This window comes from Strix uralensis, chromosome 3 (assembly GCF_047716275.1).
Source record: "Strix uralensis isolate ZFMK-TIS-50842 chromosome 3, bStrUra1, whole genome shotgun sequence".
Classification (NCBI taxonomy): domain Eukaryota; kingdom Metazoa; phylum Chordata; class Aves; order Strigiformes; family Strigidae; genus Strix; species Strix uralensis.
The window spans coordinates 97265455-97283556 of NC_133974.1; the positions used below are offsets into that span (position 1 = coordinate 97265455).

An 18102-nucleotide genomic window follows, 5' to 3' on the forward strand; every position below is an offset into this window, starting at 1 on the left:
ATCTGGGCAGTTGACAAACATTGCTGCCAGAATTTGGGAATCTGGTTTTCTACAGCTGAGTTGTTCTAGAATAGCTGGTTTTATATCTGCATGTCTATCTCTACACACAGAGACACAAAACAAAACCCTGAGAGAAGTGACAAAATCACTACACTCAACTGCAAACTGCCTATTAAAGACATTCCTGTAGGTTACTGCCATCAGTCACCAAAACTTATGGTTTTAGTTTCCTTCCATTTGTCTAGTTGAAGCTTTAAAATATATTCTGTCCATGAGACGGGCTGCTAAAGATTAACTCCTTTATTCTTGATAAGAAACAAAACTTCTTGCATATTCTGTGGTTAGAATTTGCAAAAGTAAGAAGCCTGATTTCCCCACTATTCTCATTTCTCTGTTCTTGTTCTTTTGAAAACCTAGTTATGCAATATCACTGACCCAACGCAAACCTTTCTGGTTTCTGTAGTGACCAAAATTACTTGGCAATGAAAACTCTGTTGGGGGAAATCAGGCCTTAGTTCAATATCAACATTACTGCAAGTGGCACTTCTGGGTAACTAAGTAGGCAAGGGGCTCCAGAGCCAGGTTTGCCCTCTCTCTCACCATAGCCAGAACTGATGTGAACAAAATGAGAAGAGTAGGTTACATTCCACAATAGACAGGATGATACCTGGTTCTGCAGAGCCTAGCTTTAAAGAAGAAAAGGAGGCATATGACATTTGTAGGCTAACCATAAATGCAAGAGGTAAAAAATGATGAGGAGTTTGGCCAAGAATATGCTGCACTATTACACAGCGGATCACATTTTCAACTTCCTACAGCTCAGGCCAGAAAAAGATACTTGGGAAGGTGACGCTCTGGATGTGCCAGAAGCGCCAGCTTCCACTAGCTATTTTTAACTGCAGGAATTTAATTAGAAAGGATAGCTGCACACAGTTGGTCTTCCTTCCTCTCCATCCTTTGTGCAACTCAGACCAGAGTGGTATGCACCATTACGGCTGACACTGTCTTGTGTGCATGCATTGGCGACCCAATATCCACTCCAAACACAGGGTGAGCTACATACCAGGACTGAACATCCTCTTGGAGGAGACCCTGTGCTGGCTTCATCATAAAGACAAGAAGAGTAAGACAAATCAAGAAAAGGGATGCGGCATGTTCTGCTGCAATGATTTTGACTTGCGCTGCAAGCCATAGTTAACCCAAGAGAAGCAATAAAAGGCTCATTTCCTACTCTGCTCTCAACCTGTATAAATTATACCATTGTTTCCTTTACTAAAGCATCCCAGAAGTGAGATAGCAGAAAGATAGATCCAAGATATTTCTGAACTCAGCTTCCCTAGACCTCGATAGAATGTAATCTCAGGCCCAGATGTTGGATGCTGTATGCTTCATGTGTTCTGGACCCCAAACAAAACATTTGAGTTGGTGCATAAATGCTGCCAGCGCCCTACCTTTTTCTGTCCAGAACAATCAAGTGGGTTAACTTCCAACCTGGAATATTTCTCAGTATGACAGTAGTGAACCCAAAGCACCTGTTTTAGCAGCACATCTCCACAAACCCCTTATGGCCTCTTCAAGAATCATCCAATGCAAAGCAACTCTGCACTGCTATGTACCTTCTCATTTACATGGACATCTACAGTGATGTCCAGTTCTAAAAATGAGACAGCTGATACCCTGACAAAATTTTTCCTCCAGTCCTAATTGTCTTTGAAGAGAAGCACAGAGAATAAGTTATGGTTTTATGAAGGGAAGCAGGTTCACTTGCCAGTGACAAGCCAGTCCCTGAGGGCTTTTGTTCCCCACCTACAAAACAGCAGTAAGAATACTACCCTACCTTGTGTTGTGAGTATAGAAGTAGTATATAATGTAAGGTGCTTAGGAACTTTATGTATATGTATACACATATATGGAGCAAAGCTGTAGGACACAATGGGACAAAATGTCATGACCTGATACTGATGGTGTGTAGCAAAACCAAACAATTTTTTGTATCACTGAAGTAACTGAGACAGAAATTCAGCTTAACTTGAAGGTTTTTGTTGCCTGGCACCCTGCAATCTTAGAAGGGGCTCAGAAAACTAAATATTGGCTTTAATCTTCTTGTTATTCTACATCTTCATTAAGTATCCCCTTGTAATTTAATGCAATTTGTGGCAAATGCTAATAGTGCTTTGGGCCCACTTCTCCCTGTCAGCTGTATCTTTGTTAAATTATGCATTTCCATCTGGAAAGAAACTGTACAGGACTGTAGGCTCTCTTCCACTTAGAGTCAGGAATGGAGAGGGATTTAATTAGATGCTCCATGGTTGAGAAAAGGACTAGAGCAAAGCCTGGGTGGTCTGTGGAATCTTCCACTGGAAAACAAGGCTGCAAATTGTTCTGTACAAGCCTGCTTCTGTTTGCTCGTTTTGTTTACATTGTTTGTTCCTACAGATTAAAATAGACAGTTACTAGGCAGATAAACAGTGTTTCCTTCCATGACAATGTTGTCTAGAAGTTAAGAGACTAGTATGGGACAATATATGCCTGTGCTTCATTTTTGGCTACATCACACCAACTCCCTATGTATCTTGGAGCAGGACATTTTTAGCTAGCGCTTCAGAGCACCTAATCGCTAACATTTTTGTTCCATTTTTCTTATCTGTAAATGGGGATAATACAGCTTTCTGCTCTCAAAGGGGAAAGAGGGCACATCCAGCTTGCTCCACCTTTTCTCAGTTGACTGCCAGTGCAGAGGGACGCAACTCTTGCAATTCCTCTCCTCACTGGATACCTGGATACCCTTAGGCCACTGACCAAGCCTTCAAAAACTGAAGTGTCTTTAGAAGACCTGAATCAGAAGCAGAAACTTGTGATGAGCCAAGCAATTCTCATCTACACTTAACTGTGAGTCAACTCAAATGCAGTGATTTCAGTCATGTGCCCTTTCACAGTTGAGCTGAACTTCAGAACATAATAGATGCAGCTTTAAATAGATTTACAGTGCAGATTGCTGATTGGAGTGTCTGGCAGATTAACTTATTCCTCATGGTTTTTCTGTTCCAAAATTCAATGGATTCCATATTTGTAAAAGAGGGAATGCAGAAGGCTAAGTCAGAAAGTGGGCTATGACTGGAACTGAACTTATTTATTAACCTATTTTGGTTGCATGTTAAAGAAAGGAAGCTATTATGCTGTCAGTTTGCGGGATGTTAATGGGAGCTCTGGGCATAATTACTCTGTGTTGGTGTGTGAATAAACCCCACTGATAGATAAGCTGTTTGCCCGACAGTAACTTTTTATCTTTCTTTGAAAAAGAAAGAAAAAGAAAAAGAAAAAGAAAAAGAAAAAGAAAAAGAAAAAGAAAAAGAAAAAGAAAAAGAAAAAGAAAAAGAAAAAGAAAAAGAAAAAGAAAAAGAAAAAGAAAAAGAAAAAGAAAAAGAAAAAGAAAAAGAAGGAAAAAAAGATGACTTTGCCCTTTGTGGTCACTTTACTCCTTCTTGCTACATCCTTGGGTAGGAAAAGGTTAAACACTCGACAACATTTTTCTCTTCTTAGCAAGTTAGAGAACTGTACATCAGACACATTGTCTGCCAAATGCTTCATTTACTACCAGCTGCATTTTTACTTTGTTGAGAGATAGCTGAAATAAAATCACTGTTCTTTGTGCAAACGGCATGCTAAATAATGTACGGCTACAAGATTATTAAATAGCAAAGGCATTTGATAATATTAGAGTCAACCACAAGTCCCACTTCTGCTGATGCACAGAATTTTGAGTAATTAGTCATTGCACAGAGTGTTGTATTTATATCCCCTTGAGCCTCAGACGTTAGGCCACAAAGTCAGGAGACAAAGAATTGCTGTTATTAGGAGGACTGTTTTGGATTTATTTATATTCTACGGCTTTATTTCAGTGTCCACTTCACTCCTCTGGCTCAGGCTTCCTCCAAACCAGAGATACAGCTAAGTCAGAGAATTTTAGTGTAAACCATATTTTTACAGACAAGACCTCTCAACTTCAAGCAGAAGAACTTCAATGAGTTTGCAAAGCCCCCAAAGAAGCACAACTGGCCTGAGGTTACATGACAAGCCTGGGAAAAAGGCCTCCCAGGTTCCATTCTGATCTCTAACAGACTTCTCATGGTTTATATGCAATACATTAATTGCAGCTCGAATTTATGGACAGATAAACTGGGATACAAAGAAGACAAGTAACTCTCCCAAGGATTTACAGCAAGTCTTTTGCAGAGCCCTGGAATTCTTACTCAGTCCTTTGTTCAAACGGCTAAACCACACTGCCTTCTTTAGACCACAATTACTGCACAGGCCTGAATACTGTGACATATCTAAAATTATATAGCTATACACTTGTATGAGGCTTTATTAAAATAAAGATTGTGTAACATCTTCAGCGTTCAATACAAAGCTGCTCAGTGAGCACTCCACTGCTTAGACAGCCTTTTTAATTCTCTCCTATTGTAAAGGAGCCAGATCTAATATATTATAATAAGAAATCAGAGAGAAACTTAATAGGATTTGAATACAAACATCTGATGACAAATTCATATTGTAGCAATGAGCCTTCATTTTGCAGAACTGACATGAAAAAATAATGGTAACATTTATGATTATGACAAATAGTATTTATCATCTGTCTCTGTGAATGTCATACAGAGAAGGACTATATGGAATAAATCATACACTCATGTCAAATTTCAGGCATAACCGAGTAGATTAAATTTTGAATTTTATCATGTCTCATAAATTAGTTTCCTGTTTATAAGCATGGCACCTCAACCTGTGATCTCCTTAGCTTCCCTCAGCAGGTTGTGCACTCTGTATCTGAAAAGCACAGCCACACAGGGAAAATGTGGGTAATGTAAGAAAAGATATGGAAAATTTAATGATTGTGCTTAGAAATATTGTGAAGCTAAACATTCTGGGTTCTCCATGAGACTTAAAATGGAAACCATGGACTTGCTGTGATTACTAGGGGCACCATTGTGAAAAGTGATTCCAAATTTTCATTTAAATATTGTGTGCTCAAGTGTCTCCATTTGCCTTTACAGAGAATACATCCATGCCTAAGCCAGATATGCAGATGCCTGATCTGATTGTGAGTGTGCTAATGCAGGGCTTCTGTGCACACAACATTGGCATGTGTAAACCTAGAGATCAAGTAGAAGCTGATGATATTAAGCAGAGCAACGGTACTATGTATTTAAAAGACCAGATGGGATGGAAATTAGAAGTTCACTCTAACTGATGCAAGCATGTGTGGACGTTATTCAGTATCTTGATCCAAACTGGGGTCTGGAGTAAACCAGAGGTTACAAAAACAAACTCTAAAGTACTTCCCTCTCCAAAGTGACCTCTGTGCTGCAAACTGGAAATGCGGGGGTGCCAGTGAGGCAGCTCTGGCTTGCTTAGTCAGAGAGCACCCCATTTTCTATTAATGCCCCCGCGTAGCAGAGATTCTGCCTGTGCCAACCCTTCAATTCGAAAAATGGATCCTAGACAGGACACCCCACCTTCAACTGCAAGGTGCAACCACAGTAAAAGGCAAAGGTCCGAGCCCCAGGGAGCAGCCCCACAGCCAGCAGACATGTTCCAGCCTGCCGCAGCCACTGACCACCAGACTGCCCTACCTCCAGAGGAGGCCTGGCACAGACAACCCTCTAAAGTCCAGACCCCAAGTAACGTGGAGTTCCACACAGCCCGACTGCCTCCACAAAGCCCACCTGCACATACCAAGCCCTAGGCAGGCCTCTGGCAGTACCTCAGGCGCTCGACTTGGTCCCCAGCTGCCACTTGAAGTGCTCGGCTCTGCAAGATCCCATAGTGCTTTTTTGCAAAATGGAAGGGAACTAATCTCACCGCTGGCCAAATTCCAGCTTTGAGTAATTACATTCTTCTGACAAATTTTCCTTGGCAGTTTCAATGGAATATAATTAGTAAATGTAAATAGATGTAAATAGTGCTGTAAATTACACTTTGCATGATTGTCAGAAGCAGAAGGGGAGAGCGAGGGTGAAGGGGCAAAAAAAGCAGAGCTTCATTCTCCAATATGGACGATGTTGTGGCCTTCTCTGCCATCAGACTGCACGTCTCTGCCAGGACAGCGCGTTCAGGGCTACTGCAGCAGCAGATGCCACGATCCAGATTCATCGTGTGGTTCATCACACAGATTATCCACTTCACCTCGTGTACAATTCTGACCTGACAGTGTTCGGTCATGTCCCACAGCTGTGTTCGCAAGCAGCTGCTGTGTTCCACCTCAGCTGTGCTTCTGCTTCAGCAGCAGGCAAACTGCTTCACACACAGACACATGCAACTGCAAAATGTGTGTATATGATATTATTGTTTTCTATGAAATGCTTATCAAATTTGTGAGTGGTTTATGAAACCTTCTGCTACCAACTGAGTAAGTGTCATATAAATGGAATTATGTAATTACCCTTCATAGTTATTTTAATGTAGTGTCATGTATTAGTTTCACCTAAAGTGGAAACAGCTTCTTGCAAAAAATAAAGTAAATGCATATATGTAACTTCATGTAGTCAAGTAGACTTAAAAGCAACTATTTCAAGTAATGAAAATAATTATAATGTGTATTTTTCTTATATTATCTACATGTTAGTACTTTTTTATGTGTCAAATGTCTCTTACGTACATCATCTGCTTCAAATACAAATTGATATGCCTAGTGGGCTTAATCAGATATTTCTTTCTTTCATAAAGAAAATCTGAGGATGATTTTTCAATAATTCACCTATTTTTATTTTTATTCAAAATTTGCATATAGAAAAATAGCTAGCAGAAACTAGTAAAATGAAGGGAAAGTTTATTTTCTTACAAAAGCTTGTTGCACTATTTAGCTATAACAGGAGAAACAGATGTTTCAGCTTTACAATACCATGTCTTGCAAAACTTCCTTCTAAACGACTATTCGTGCTCTACATGTTTTGGACTGTGTATGAAGAGCTCTGCTAACAGTCATGGGAAGCACTGCATACATTAGTAAAGCCCACATTAAGATAATTAGTGCTAAAAAAAAAATCAACAAGCCTATTTTCTCCCTTTATAGTATTGATTTAGTGTGGGTAAAAAATGCCAAATTTTCAATCTTGAAGATTCATGTTCCACCACAGAGCAGGAGATGGAGCCAGCTTTTCCCAGTGTTTTGCTAATAAACTCTTAGATTAACCATCTCAAGGGCTAGGATGAAGAGCCAGGCTCTACAGTCTATCAACTCTTAGTCTGTCTGAAGAACCTGTGAACATGAAGAATGTGGACAAGAGACAAAGAAGTCAAATTCTTAATCTTTGTGGCTCTACCTACCCAAGTATTCTCTCATCAAAAATTTTCAAAATTGCTGTGGACAATACAAATGACCAGGAGGCAGTATCGAAACTGCACTGCTGCAGTGAGGACATTTTGCAATGGTAGCAGCTATGGGAAAATTTCTACAGGGAAAGAGGCCTTTGAAGCTCATTTTGTATCATCTTACATGTATATCTTCTAAATGGCAAATTCTGTTTTAATACATACGGTTCTCATAAGGACTCTGTAACCTTTTGCAAATCCTATGATGGGTTATACACATCATTTAACTCTTTGTCTGTCAGAAACTTTACCTTCTGCAGATCCAAACAATGTCAGCATGGATACAGGCACATAACCCAGTATGATTGGATTATGGCAGCTTAAAAAATTACTGCCTGGTCCCTCAAGATGCTGAAGTCAGGGCAGTTTAAGGTAGCAACTTCTGTTTAGTATTAAATGGCATGCTAAGAGCAGGGATGTGAACAGCTCTGAATACTTTGGGGATAGGTGGCTATTGCTAAGACACCTTACAGCTTGAGCTTATTCACCTCGGGAAGGATCCACTGCAGACATGCATCCGAAGAGAATAACATGTCCTGCTAGAACGATAGTATTTATTTTAGCAATACAGATATCCAGGTTAGTTGAGGATGACATTATTTTGCTTAGTGTTTGGAAGGGTTGCTTTAAAACCACTTGCTTTCAGGCAAAAGTGATAATCAGTCTAAGCACTGTAAGACTTTTATAATGGAAGGCCAACACATCTTTTTTCATTCAGTCTGCAAGAGTAAACCGAACACAGCTGTTTTACTGAAAACAACCCACTGGTATTTAAGTAGATTAACAAAATTAACTGTGAAAATCCTCTACTATGTGAAAGCCAATAACCTGTTGGCCACAAGGAGGCAGGGCAAGGATTCAGTAAACTGAAAGAAATTGCTTTTATTAAAAAAAAAAAAAACCAACACAAACCCACAACAAAAAAAGAGGAGCATTAAATTAGTTCAGTCATGAAACTCTGAACTGCTAGGCAAGATAAAAAGCACTTTTCAGCCACAGTGCGTGGTTTCAGTATTGCTGTTTTATTCCAAGAGCAGCAAATATCTTAAGATATTAAACAATAGCTGATCTGGCAGCAATTTTCTGCTTCTTTTGAAGAAGCAGATCACACATGTTTCTTCTTCATCACTTCTGTGTGATGTAGAGAAAAACTCTAACAATAAGCTTTGATAGCAATAGTGGATTTACCAACTCAAAGCAAGAAGCTGTACCACCAGGTTCACAAGGTGTTGCCCCCAAGCTAATAAATCCTGCTTCTGGGCAGCTTTGGGAGCTCTGCCTTTCACTCCCCTGGCATTTCTGATTCTGGGCTAAAAGCTGGAAGAGGCAGTTAGGTGTCTGTAGTCCCCTACCAAGTACCTTATGCGCAGTACAGTACAGTGATGCCTCCCTTAACCAGAACTTTAGGACATTCCAAAATTAGCACTAACTCAAGTTCAAACTTCTAAATGACAAAGGGGTAAAAGAGGAAAATAAAGCCAAAGTATCTTTCTTTCAGAGTTCAGTTGAAAAGAATTACATTTAACGGTGAAACAAGGCCTTCTACAGTATCAGCCATCACAGTCCTAGCCTATGAGTGATCTTCTGTTCTAGACAAAGTGACTTTACTCCTAGCTCTGCCACTGCATGTTACTGAGCTAGGTAATTTCAGTCCCCCATGCCTCTGTTTCCTCATCTTTTTTAGCAGTTGCTTTCCTTCTTTGTGAAGCAGTATGAGGTCCATGGTTAAAAAACATGCTACAAGAACTAGTTATTATTAATGCAATTCAGATATGGAATGCACCAGATGGTAAAATCTCCAGGATTTTAATGAACTATTGTAACAGAACATATGTAATATGACGTTATTATAACAGGCATTTAAATGTATAGTTAGTACATACAACGTGACCTGCTCTGCTCTCAGTAACTCCACTGGAATTATTTTGGATTTATGTCAGATAATACTAGGAACACAAAATAGCCCCATATGTGCAATGTGGTAAGGTTTTCATAGCAATGCTGTCTTAACTATTGCCTGTCCTATTTTTATTTTTTTGCTGGGGTTATTGTATTAAGTGGTCTGTTAGATTATGTTTTCTGCATTTAATTCTGAGCAGGAAGTAAAAAATACCCTCATGTCAAAGACTAAAATGCCTCTGACCAAGTATCCCTTACCTATCATCATAAATAGTCATCATGAAGCAGCAAGAACTTTTGGGTTTTTTTCTCTATATTCTGTAAAAATTATGCCTTTGATGCATCTTATGCTAGTTGATAAGCAATTCATGCTTGTGTCAGAAGAGCCAAACATTCAGTTTCAGACTGTGAGGGTAGTAGTATCTCCTTTCTCCCACAGCATTCGAGTTCTAGACAAGATGAACTGTACGACTGGGCAAAGGTGAAAAAACAGGCCTGCAGCTCAAGCCACTGGCATTGCACATTACAGTCAGAGACAGGTACCGACTTCAGTAAAAGAGAAACATGAAGATACTATCAGTATGTATAATTCTAGCACATCTACAATACAGACTATAAAACTCAAGTGAACTGACATTTAATATATGAGAGGCTGGAAGCAAGATATCAATTTCACATCATAAATTAGCCTTTGTGCCAGTGCCCAAAGATTTGGCTGATTACTCATTGCTTTCCCTTAGTGCTTAAGCAGTCTTTTCCAAAGTAAGACAGTTAAACCACAAAAACGTACCGTAGTGTCCACAGCCCTGACCTTCCCAGCAGGAACGTGCTTTGGAATAGGTTCTTCTACTGATATCATCATGCAGCCTTCTGCTCCAAGAGTAACTATTACGAGCTTACACCCTCTTTCTAACAGCATGTGTCCCACCTTTTCAGCATCTTCAAGGTTGCCAACTGGGATGCCCGTTAAAATTTCTGCCTGGAAAATAACCCACGCAAATGAAAATCATAATGTGACAGCATTCATTTTTGGACAACAGTTGCATTTGAAAACACTATTTAATATCTTTTTAAAATGTGTATTATAGGATGATCATGAAACCACTTCCTACGCTGATATTCAGCTATGTCTTGCTCCTCATTTGAAATCAGCATGTACTTCAGGCACAGCAGACTAATGGAGAGCAGCCTAGGCAGAGACGCAGGAGGCATGGGTTCTGTTCCAGCTTCTACAACTTGCCTGGCATGCAACCCTTAGTAAAATCACATTTCTCCCACGTGCCTCAGTTTCTTCATCTGTGAAATGGACACAATGACACAGTCTTGGCAAAAGTCATTTTGTAGTCTAATGTGAAAAATGTGACATGGCAGCTTGGTCACTATTGTTGAGGGATATTTATCACTAAGTGAGAAACTTTTAAAATTGTTTTTTAAATCCTCAGTGTTGAGCTAGAGGGAAAACACAAGGCAAAATATCTTCAAGGAAAAAAAATAATTGCTCAGCTCCGACAACTCTGTTTACATCAATATATATTTTCAGATAAGAATACCTAAAAGTTATCTGAAGCCCTCTTTAGGCAAAGGCCCATTGCAAGATTATTATATATTTGTGTTAAGGCCATGTCCATAGGCCTCTGTCAGGACTGAGACTTCTCTGTGTTGGCTCTGTACAAACACAGATAAACTCTTCTCCTAACAGATGGTGACCTTAAGTCAACTTCTCCCAGTTGGCTCTTAAAGTTAATCTCTTCTAGTTCCGCCCAACTAAGAGCAAAATTTCCCAAAAATCTGCAATGAAGACTTCAGAATCAAGCACCCTTTTCGCCACTTCATACATTTTCTTGATGGCATAGCATTGTCCAATGTCATGTACTTTTTCTTTTGGCAGGGAAGAGAACAAGAATGAAATAGGAAGAAAGGGAAGAGAAAATACAGTGTGTTTTATCTGCAACAGTCTAGCAGGCAGTGCTCCTGCATAGTACAGTATGCCTTCAATTGTAAGTAAACAGACATATTATATTTTGCTGTCTTTACTAAATCTTGTCCTGCTTGCCTGAGAAGAGGGAAGTCCTACTTTATCTTGCACTACAAGGTTGCTTCTGGATCCTGAAAAACGCAGTCTAAAGTATTTTCAGACAACCGCATAGCTTCACATAACTGGGCATAGCTTCCACACTCTTAGGGCTTATTTTCAGTGGAAAACTTACTGTGGAACCTACTGACCAGCCACACTTCCTGACCTCTGCTGCATGGGCAGCTCAGCTTCTTGGGAAACAGCTGCTGAAATATTTCAAACTACCTTCCTCTGCAGTACTGAAACTTGAATTCAGCATACATACTTCTTGATATAACGGACTGTAAACTACAGTGATTAAACAACTGCTTCATAAAGAACAGGCCATGCCTGTAGTAAAGAGAGGGAGGGCAGACAGCTGGGGACAGGAACTACTACAGCCATCCCAAAGTAAACCGCCCCCAGCTGTGAGTCAGAGCCCACTGCTCGCCACTGTCATTTCCTGTGTTTCAGCCTGACCCAGGAGAGAGAAGCCACCCTTAGGCTCTGAAGGGCCAGATTATGCCAACACACTCCCTAGAGTTTATAGTATCATTAGCAGAGTACTTACTGGTTTTAATTTTCAAACTCACAGGACCAAGTTCTGCAGTCTCTACTTAGACAAATGCCCAAATGATTTCAAGCACTGTTGATCTGATCGCTACAAGGCAGAATGTGGTGTGGCAGGCCTTGGTGGGTAAATTTGTGCACTGCAGGGGCAAGGTGTGGTTAACACGTACACATAATTTAAAACTACTTTTTTTAAACACACTGATCCCAGAAAAGAACATAGTAAGCTTTAAATTAGAAGGAGGCAACAAACCTATCCAATTTTCTCTTTGGCATGTCACCATGCTGCTCAAACTTCTCCTCTTGCCGTACAAACTATTTAAGCAAATTAAACTTATTTCAGTTTTTAAAAGGTTATAGAAGAATTTTCAAATAAGAAAATTTCAAAAAGTATCTCACAAAACCTTTTGAATGTATCTTCTTGCAAGGTTTGGAAGCAGTCAATACAACAATAATGACTTTGGAGTAACTAAGGATAGATAATAAATAGTATAGAATATACACTATTTATAATATATAGTATATTCTTTAACAAACATAATATAATATATTCTAATATTCAAGCGTCTAAAGAGTCTATGTCTCTTCATGAATTTTAAGATCTCTGGAGCACGAACTATGCATTCCTGTATTCAGAACACCTAGCACATCATGTTACAAGAATAAAAATGGATTGACACAAATGCTTGAATGAAACAGGCTAACTGAATTTCCAATGTACTTTATGAGGGGCAGTAACTCCAACATTCTACTTATGTTGCAAAGTCTCCAGGACGAAAGTGGATTTGGTTTTGGTAGAGAAATGGTAAATCTAATTTGGGTTTATTTACCTGGTATTTACACTTCTGTAAGCTCAGGAGCAAGGTAAATGAAGTATTTAAATATAATGTTCTTCCTAATGAAACGCACATGCTGTAAGCTTAGTGCTGTACCCCTCTTTGTGCTTGCTGTGTCTCAAGTCAACAGGATTTTTTACTTGGGTAGTGAAAGAATTGTTCTGGGACTGATATGTGAAAGGTTTTGCAGAAATCTTTCTTTTCATCTATACCAATAAACATAATTATTTTGAACAGACAGTCTGTATAAAAGTAGATCTTCAACTGCTTGAAACCACTATCATCTAACTCATCTACAGCAGGATGGTAAAACTAAAAAACACTGGAACAAGCTGGAAGAACCATAAAAGCAGCAGAAGCCAGACAGATTCTGTGCCAATAATTAGAGATTGCGGTAAATGTCAACTGATGTTAAATACTGTGGTGAGTTTTTAAGTTCCTCCCTTCAGTAGAATCTTATTTAAAAAACAAACTGTGGTACAATTGAAGGAAATAACTAATGGTTATGTAAAGAAAAAATTAAATAACAATACTGAAAGCCCGATGTGGACATTTGCCATAGTACTGTACAAAACAGCAGAAAATTAAAAATTTTATTTTTCTGCAGCTAGCCTCATAAAACTCCTCTGTTAAATGAACCTATTAAAGCAAGAGGACATTCCACAAAACTGCTGTCAGAATAAACCTATGACGGATATTATATAAATAATCTAAACAGAATTTTCTTAATTTTGTTCACAAAAGTAGAAGAGAAATTTAACTGAAGCTTTTAATTTAACTGATATGGAGGTTCTTGGCCATAATCCTCACTAAGTTAACTCTCCGTGTCTCTTTAGACTGTGGAGTCTAGTCACAGTAAATTGACACAAACCAGCACTGCTACAGAAAAAAAATGGCCCAGCTTTTCCCTTCTACTCCTGTCCACATGGCCCATTCTCTTGTGCCAGCACAGCCATTTGTATGGCCAGGAAACAAATTAGATTGCAAGGCAGATCTGTGTTAAAATTAACACCACCCCCAATCCCACACCACCCTCAAAAGCCAACCCAAAACAATTAGCTTCTTTCAACAGCAGTACTAGTTTACACTGGCTAAAAGTGAGAATAAAACTATGATATGAACCTTTGCCAAGTGTTCCTAGCTGTGGTGCATCTGGGGCAGCCTATGGCTTACAAAGCCACTTTCAGGGAGACATTCTGGATCTTCTGCTTGGCATTTGCAAGACCAAATCTGCATCACGGTGTCTAGTTTTGGGATCTCTGGCACAAGTAAGATACTGACATACTACAGCATACTAGACTGGAAGGCCATCAAGACAATCAGGGGGCCAAAGACCAGGACATACAAGAGACTGGGAGAAGTAGCCTTAAGAACACAAGGCTAAGGGGAGATCTAATTGCGGTCTACAGCAATATAATGGATGGGTATAGACAAGATGGAGCCAGACTTTTCTTGAAGGTGCACAGGGATAGGGCTAGAGACAACAGGCACAAGCTGGAACACGGTAAATTCCAGTATTAGGACAAGGTTTTTTTCACCACGAGGGTGATGAAGCAGTGGAACAGGTGCCCAGAGGTCATGCAGTCTCCATCCTCAGAAATTCAAAACTTGACTGGATAAAGCCCTGACCAATCTGACCTAAACTGGCCATGCTTCACCAGGGTGTTGGACTAGAGACCTCCGGAGGTCTGTTCCCTACTTCTACGATCTTATGATCCTCAGCAAATATAAACTGGTGAAATAACAAGCCATGTTAATTCTTTGGGGAGCAGTCCATCATTTGGACTGCATTTTGTGCACCTAGCACAATAACAACTTTGCAAATGTTGCCAGGTACTGCTGGAACAGAAATAGTAATAGGGAAACTGTGCCAGTTTAAGGCTAACCCATCTAAACCTATATATGATAATTTAAAATATTTTTAATTTTAAATATTTAAACACAGTAAGCCAGTTGGCTACAAACTTGGCTTGTACCTTAGGAGATTTCTTTGAGAATGACAGAACAAGATCATTAATTCTAACACATGTGAACAGTCCCAAAGAAGTAGTGAGACAGATTTGGTGTACAAGCAATTGCAAGATCAGGCCACAAGCCAAGCTAGTTCCAGTTGTTTCAAATTATAAAATTTTTACATATATACAGGCAGAAATACTTATCGTGCTAGAATAATTAAAACCTGATTAAAATGAATTGGCTTGAAGCTATTCCCTCCCCTCCCAAAAGTAACATCTTTCATTTTAGACTAAATATGGGAAATTTCATCGTTTCCAGCAACTGATAAAATGGGGTTTAGAACAAAGTTGGAACTAAAATATACTGTGAATTGCTGGCAACTTCTACATAATGGAGCAATAGCAGTTTTCCATTACTTAAAACAGAAAAGGCAAATTCAAGAGAAGTTCTGAAATATTTTAATTCTGAACGACCTATTTTTGTTTTGATTGCTAGAGATATCAATTATTTTTTCTTAAGCAAGACTATCCCTAGTATTAATCTCTCTATATCTAGTAAGCAGTATTTTAAATGTCCTAATTGAAGACTCCAGATATAGTTTTATAAGCTTGATATTCTCCAAATCTTGTAAAAGTCAATACTGTCTCTTGATTTTGGACATGCTAACAAGAATTTCCATTATTAATATTTCTTCCAAAAATGATCTAGCCTCTAGTAATAGACAGTAACACTTAGGAGGAAACAATAGGATAGTATCTATTTTTCCATATTATTTTTATACATCTTGCAGCTTCATTTAACAAAATTGGCAATTAACTTATATTTAGTTGTCCTGCTTTTTACCATTGAAGCCCCAAAGTATTCTGTTAGCATTTAATTAAATTTTTCTTAGGCCCTTCTTATTTAGATCAAGAAGTCTGATACCCATTTTACATTAGGGAGAAAGCAGTTCCCAGTTTTGCATTAAAAATAGCTTGACAAAGTAAATCATGTGCTGTAACCATTTAAGAGTTTTCCTCCTCCTGAAGGGCTCCAGTATTCTTTGAACGGAGAAGCAGCTGTTCTTCAAAACATTTAGGACCAAATTGAAATCGCTGATGTGCAATATATTTTGGTTGCTAACCTGCAGGGCTATGTAATTGCATGCTCTCACTAAATAAGAAAAACAACACATGAACTGTATTGACATTGTGGTTGTGCCTAGAGCCATACTGCAGCAAAGAATCACACAAATACGTGGGAAAAAAATGGTAAGTATTCCAAAGAGCTCATCTTGTATAGGGTCTTTTCAACATTTTTCATCTTTTTCAACATTTATAGATGACTGAAAAGAACAACCATTGGTTTTCGCTAAGATGACATTGGATACATTTATTTTTCATTAGAAGAATTAAGGGACTGGAGAACTAGCACATTCCTGCACAAACCTCAGGGATTATGCTGTGCTACATCTGGGAATTAACAAACTAGTCTCAACAAGTTTGATCTTTCTGGGAAAAGATAAAACTGAACTACAGGTTAAGCAAAGAAAGAACTGATAACCTTGCAAGATTTGTTCTGCGTTTTTTTTGTTCATGAACCACATAAAAAGAAAGTAATGTCAGACATAAAAAAAATTTATTATTGCAACAAGCAAGAGTGAAAAGAACAGCTTGTGAAGAGCCTTCTAGACAAACTAATGGTAGATAATTCACTGATAGTATAATTTCGTTTGCTTCTCTCTAGCACATAAATCCATAAGAACAAGCTGTGCTGTTATACTAGAGACTGCATGTGATTTCATTAAATCCTAATGCATTTAATGAAGGATGGAGTATAAAGTGTGATGTTGTATTTGATACTCGCATGTTTGGGACCCAACATCCCATGGCTGTCTGAAACTATAGCTGACATTTTAAAACTTTTATTCTGTGAAAAAGGCATTGCAGATCAAAACTCCTGACTTTCATGGCAGTAAATAACAGAAACTTCTGTCTAAGTAATAATTCAGCTAATCACAAGAACTACCCCCTTTTCTCATCTGTAACAAAACAAACACTCCACATAGTGTATGAGATGTCCTAAGCTAAATGGCTAGTGTTCAGTTCTACAGCTAACATAATCTTCTGTTACAAACATATCATTCACATAATATCCACAAACCACAGGATTTTATCATTTAAAGGTATTTCTTGGTGAGCAAGAGAGATAAGGACATTTTGGTAAAACTGTGTGATAAATACTTGCAAGTTTAAACGACTAAGAAAGCCAAACCAAGCAATAAAAAAAAAAAAAAAAAATCAGTGTAAATTTAATCTTGTCTTAGCATATATGACTGTGTTAAAAACAGTGTTTTAGAAGCAGTTGAACTGGATAGCTCTAAAGAGTTCATCTTTAAACCCAAGACAATTTATTGACTATCTAAAAGACTTAGTAAAGATAAAGTAGAATACACTATTTTTTTTCTAGTAGTACCTAAAAATCCCAAATAAAAAGGGGTAAGGCTGGAAAACAAATAGGATTTTGGCTTAAAGGAAGTTATTTGAGACTTAGAAAAACCAAGTAGGAGGGACAACAGAGCTGGAACGGAACATCTCAGGAAGGCAGTTGTAAGCAGCACATCCAATAAATTTGGCCACAGAGAATAATAATTAAAAAAACCCATAAAATAAGAATGGTCATAGTGGATCAGAGCAAAGATCCATCTTATTCAATTGCTCTTTTCTGACTGTGACTGCTAGTAGATACTAAGAGAAATAAATAAAAAAATTTATAAAAAGATCTTTTCCCAGTATATATTCTGGATCATCAAAGTCTTAGGTACTGCCTGATTTAAGAAGATGAAGGAAATGCAGATGTAGTTGGTTGAATGGATTAAGTTTAAAAAATTAGAATTATCTTTAAGATTTGTAGAATTAACTTATTTAAGTGCCATACAGAGATGTGACTGGTAACCTTTATTTGGGTATGTAAACATTTATCTCTCTATCAAACTTCTCAAGTGCATACATTACAGTGATCTGAAATTAAAGAAAGTCATGAAAGAAAACAGAAAACAGATGGCATATGAATATATAACAATTACTAAAAAAACAACTTTCAAACTTGTGACATAAGAAAAACAAATGCTTCATTTTTCCTCTTTTCTCAGCAAAAACAAAGGAACAATGGCAATAGTTCATCCCTGAAAATCAATTCAATTACAAATCAGACATACAGAGAGGATGAAATCAAACACAATTGATTATTACAGTTGTGCTAATGTAATTGATTTCATTGCAAAGTATGAAAAGGTTATTGTTAAAAGCAAAGGTATTTATGTGCCATTCTTGTTCTCAGAATACGCTGTAGGAGTTCCACACTTGGATCTGTGGTCCCATGATATGGCTGGCAGGAACTTCCATAGGTCTACCATTTCCATAAATTCAGAAGAGATAA

The 18102-nt window shown here is 38.3% G+C and overlaps 1 protein-coding gene across 1 annotated transcript in view; it reads right to left on the reverse strand.

The window, feature by feature from the left end:
* RBKS (ribokinase) overlaps positions 1–18102 on the reverse strand; it is a 69959-nt gene that overhangs the window by 10670 nt on the left and 41187 nt on the right. The window contains exon 7 of the mRNA XM_074863513.1: positions 10061–10249. Within this exon, the coding sequence (XP_074719614.1) occupies positions 10061–10249 (189 nt within the window). The remainder of the gene's footprint in view (positions 1–10060; positions 10250–18102) is intronic.